The 4,739-nt window shown below is 36.8% G+C and overlaps 1 protein-coding gene across 2 annotated transcripts; it reads left to right on the top strand.

The window, feature by feature from the left end:
• Nucleotides 1–339: 339 nt before the first annotated feature.
• LOC132182338 (protein JASON-like) lies at nucleotides 340–4,459 on the top strand. 2 transcript variants are annotated; one of them, XM_059595556.1, is made up of 8 exons: nucleotides 340–603; nucleotides 1,132–1,180; nucleotides 1,305–1,384; nucleotides 1,980–2,221; nucleotides 2,599–2,711; nucleotides 3,009–3,331; nucleotides 3,417–3,499; nucleotides 4,090–4,459. In XM_059595556.1, exons 1-8 carry the CDS (start codon nucleotides 424–426, stop codon nucleotides 4,196–4,198), a joined length of 1,179 nt encoding a protein of 392 aa, XP_059451539.1. In that variant the 5' UTR covers nucleotides 340–423; the 3' UTR covers nucleotides 4,199–4,459. The 2 variants fall into 2 exon arrangements, with proteins under 2 accessions (XP_059451539.1, XP_059451538.1); XM_059595555.1 differs by having other exon boundaries at nucleotides 2,599–3,331.
• The last annotated feature ends 280 nt before the right edge of the window (nucleotides 4,460–4,739 follow it).

Here is a 4,739-nt window from a genome sequence, read left to right as displayed (position 1 = left end):
ATAGGCAAGAAAAGTCCACTATACTTAAAAAGAAAAAAGAAAATAAAAAGGTTAGAAAAAAGAAAAGGCACAAAGGGAACTATAATTAAGGCCAAATTAAACAGCTTAATTAGGCGTTAAGATCTTCGCGAAACAATCAAAACCCTGTAACAAGACCGACGAAAACCACGCTCCCCGCTCCTCCGTGAGCTTCACGATCACCACGCGTCAACAAATACGAGCGAGTACGTTGAAACTCCACACTTTCCATCTCCACAGGCATACCTTTCCCTCGCTTTCTTGATTCAAATTTCAAAAACGACCCAACAACTCTCTCTCTCTATCTCTCAAACCAAACAAGAGAGAAAAAAAAGAAAACAAAACAAAAAGTAATAATAATAACTGAGAAGCTAAGGCAAAGCGCCTGAGAAGCTTAGCAAATCCATGATAAGCTCACTGCTGAAGCGTGAATTGGCGTCGGCGTGCAGATCGGTGGTGTGGTTCTTGGAGAGTTCGGTTTCCAAAGGCATGGGTTGCTTCTTCGCTTGCTTCAGGATCAGAGACGATCGCCACCGCCCTCGGCCCCACCTCGCCTCCCGTTCAGCTTCCCGCCCTAACCCCACTGTGCGCTTCCGATTCCCTCTCTGTTTGGTTCCCAAGAAAATATAAAGAAAAGGAAAGATTCGATAAGAAATGAGAGTTTTTTTTTTTTTTTTTTTTTTAATCTTCTTGTGTTTTCAGATGTATTAGGTGTCTAGATTTGGATTTGGATTTCTTCAATTTCTGAAGCTTTTTTCTTGCGTGTTCAAAATCTTTTGGCGTTTCTCTGTTTTCGGTTTCTTTGCTGACAAATTGAGGGAAAAGAAGAGCAAGAAATGAAGTCTTGACCTTTCTGGTTTATTATGAATTTTTTATTTATTCTTTTGGTTTATTTTTCAATAATTAAGCAGATTTATTTCTGTTTGGCTGCTGAGAAAAATCATGGAAAATAAAATAAATCAATTTCTGTGTTTCATATGTCCATGTTCTATTTTCTTTGAAATTAAGAGATTAACCGAATTAAGCATAATACATTTTCTCAGTCACCAAACAGAGAACTAGTGAATTATGTGATTTTTAGCTCACTTTCTGCTCTGTGTATATAATGATCAGGAAGTTGTGATACCTCAAAATCGTTTGTCATCTCTTTTTATAGCTGAAGGTATAATTTTACCTGTAGAATATTAAATTATTTATATGTAATTTGTCTCAAGTACACTGATTTTTTTAATCTGAAGCTCAGAACTTACTGTGATCATTTCAAATTGTTTTGATTTTTTTAATAGAGAATGAAGATTCTCGGTGCAATGATGGGGAGGATTTTAGTTTCAGATCCCCACAAAATCGCAAGGAGCTCAAGGATGAGGTATACTGATGTTGGGTATTACGTGGAACTTGCTAAAGATTGTTTTGTCGTTTTTCACATTACATTTTCTTTTTGAAGTTCTAAGAACAGTTTTTTACCAGTTTATATGAAAGGGGTGATTTTTGTAAAGTGCAGTTTTGTTCATTTATACTTTCCATGGTGTTTTAAGTAAAACTTCAATAAGAATAATTGAAGCTAGAAATACAAGCAAAGCATTGTGTTTCTGCTTATTGGGTTTGCTTTACCACATGCTGATATACATGTGTCTATATTGTATCACATTTGTATTTTGTGCAATTTCTGAATAGGTATGGAATTCTAATTTCGTTTAAAATAAAGACAAATTTGAGTGATCCTATTAATGCTTTATCATTTCAAGGAGTAATGCTATACACCATCCTTTGTCTTTCATAGCATGTGGTGCATGGAAATGGTTTTTTTTTTTTTTTAGGAGACCACGCCACATCAGCTTTGGGAGATAAATGGATGGTGTATAGAATTACTCCATTCATTTCAAGAACTTTTTCCCACATGAAAGTTTGATTATTCATTATAGAACAATTATCTGTTTGATTATATGAAAGTTGTCATGCAGGCCAGGTTTCTTAAAGCTTGTGGTACCTTAGTGGAGACGCCTGCTGAAATTCGGAAAGCATCCTTGAAAGGTTCAACTACTTATGATAGAGATTCAGAGCCTCCAAAATTCCATTCATGGCTTCCCAACACATCTATCAAGAAAATTCAGTTGGACAATCAACCTGATCAGCCTCCCACTCCTATCAAACTTTGTGAAGACTGGGGAAAGGAATCTGCTTCGCAAGAGCTGACACCTAGCAGGTTGTACCTTAAACCATAATGAATTGGATGTAAACCAATTGATATACTATTAATTTCTCAATGACTACACCTGACATAGGAAGGGTCTTTTCCAATTTTTAAACCCAACTTAACTGCTACCTCATTACGCTAAGAAACCGATTGTGGCCCTCTCTACTTGTTTTTAAAAAGGTTTCAGAGAAACTTGGTTTTACTGTGAAAGGGTTTTCTAGGAAGTAGCAAAAACTTTAGTCTTGTTGCAATTTCTGTTTATGGGTCTGGTATGGGTTTGTTTGTACGCTGCAAAAGTGGACACTAATTATTTGGTAATACTTAGATTCACTTAAACGAGATTAATAGATTCCTAGCATTTGTCCAATGTCATCTCTTTCTTGCAGCTGTATATCCAGCGTCAAGGTTCATGCTAATCAGTCAGAAAACGCAACATCAGTTTCACCTTTGGTTTCAACCACAGCCGTTCAGTGCAGGAACAAGTCTGTGCGCTTTGAATGTGAGTATGATGTATCTTCCTCTAGAAGTTCATCTGAAAATGTTAGCCATAATCCAAAGAAATCTGAATCACCGGATAATCGGAGTGTGCCAAAGCCAGAACCTTATCCAACCCCACTTAAGCTATCTGATGAGATGCAAACACCTGGAACTGTTTTCCCCACAAACTTAGAAAAGTTACCATATGGGAAGACTCGAATCAGGTCTCAGTATGTGTATTCAGGTTTCAATCCAGTTGAGAGTGACTCTCAGTTGAAGGTATTGAAGGAAGAAAATTCTAACTCTCATCAATTTTCAGATGATTTGAGAGAATCTCTTGAGTTGCTTGAAACTGCAACTCCTAGGTCAGAAGGTGGGGTAAATGAAACTTCATCTGGGAAAGAGTTGAAGGCAGAAGCAAGCCAGTCTGCTTGGCTGAAGCCACAGCTCTCTACTCAGGATGAGAACAGTAAACTTTTTGACTCTGGTGCCACCAGAAGACCTCATTTTGGTAGAACTCCTGGGGACAGGCCTATAATTGGGATTGTTGCTGCTCACTGGAATGATGATGAGCCTTCTCATATTTCGCCTAAGTGGTGGGATGGGAATGGAATACCAAATTCGACCAATAAATACAAAGAGGTATTTCTTATGGCTGCTTTATTTTCTGCTTGCATCCTTTAAAATTGAAAGGTTTCATCTAAGGAATGCTGGCCCTTTTTGGCAGGATCAGAAAGTAAGTTGGCATGCTACACCATTTGAGGAGAGGTTAGAAAAGGCTTTGTCTGAAGAGAGCAACATCTCCCAAAGGTATGCTGCCTGTCTTCTTTGTTCGTTGTTGTGAATGCGATTCCAAACTATGATCCCTCTAGAAGAGGGCCTTTCGCCGAAAAATAGTAGTATGGTTTGTCAAGTACCTTGTTGGCCTTACATTTCAAAAATTTAAATATCACCACTAAGTCAAGAGTTCAGCTAAAGATACTCATTCCATGTTGTTGGTAGTTGACGTTTTAAGAAATCTATACTCGTTTAAGATTTCGATGGATTTAACGTTATTGTAGCTGCTGCATGCTAAATGAAGAGATGTAAACAAACTAGTAGTAAGTCATAAGTTAGTCTCACCAATTTAACAAAGTAGTAGTAAACAAGAAATTCATTGACAATTCAATAATAATGTAAAATAAAAGGGGGAAACTTGTGTGAGTGAAAATAAATGAGAGGGAACCTCCAGAACAGTTGAATTTGATTATGTTTTAGTTAATGACTTGAGAGCTCAACACTTACCAGCTTTCATCTCCTTGCCCTTTTAATTTTTGTTGATTTAGAAGTCCAGAATCTTGTTGATTTTCATTTTAATTTTCTTTTTAGGAAATTTGATTATATAGTTATATGATTTTCAGGAAGGATATATATGGGAAACCAATAGCTTTCGATGAGAACGAGGAAAATGATACTGCTCTTTCTCAGTTGCAATCTTCAGCCCATCCTAAGTCGGTGGTTTCATTTTAATGAATGATGGTGGCAGTGTTTCTCCAATGTGCTGTGAGTTTGTTTTGCAGCGAATATGGTGTCCTTCCAAACCTAAATTTGAGTATACTTCGTTGAACATGGTTGGTTTGTATCAGGCCATTGACTGATTTTGTTGGTTCCGGAAATTTTGTTCAATTTAGGAGTATCCTTTCAGCAGCATGCAAAGCTGCTTATAGTGTACATAAGTAATGGAAATCCTCTGCATCAATGGCTCTTTGATTATGAATCTTTTTAAAATTTGTTTGCCCCCTTGATTTTTAGCTTCTAGTTGCTAGTATGTGCTTATGATAGCTTTCTTTTGGCGCTACTTTGGTTTGTGTTAAATGTTTTCTAAAATTATGGGGTAACTTCACTTTACCTCTTTGAAATGACGCGTATTTTGTAAACATCTCTCTAATGTTTAAAACCTTTCACTTTAGTCTATCAAACTTTCGTTTCGTTCCAAATACTCCCTACAGTTAGGATTTTCTGTTAAATATTAATGGATGTGTGTAAAATTTTGAAAATGCCCTCTTTTTTT

Source organism: Corylus avellana, chromosome ca5 (genome assembly GCF_901000735.1).
Source record: "Corylus avellana chromosome ca5, CavTom2PMs-1.0".
Lineage (NCBI taxonomy): Eukaryota > Viridiplantae > Streptophyta > Magnoliopsida > Fagales > Betulaceae > Corylus > Corylus avellana.
This window is presented reverse-complemented; position numbering and strand designations above follow the sequence as displayed.

Bases quoted from the DNA above. Each gene is read 5' to 3' on its own strand.
- LOC132182338 (XM_059595555.1), top strand. From the start codon at position 424: ATGATAAGCTCACTGCTGAAGCGTGAATTGGCGTCGGCGTGCAGATCG. The intron at 1,181-1,304 runs GTATAATTTTAC...TTTTTTTAATAG, and splicing joins ATCTCTTTTTATAGCTGAAG to AGAATGAAGATTCTCGGTGC. The intron at 2,222-2,598 runs GTTGTACCTTAA...TCTTTCTTGCAG, and splicing joins CAAGAGCTGACACCTAGCAG to CTGTATATCCAGCGTCAAGG.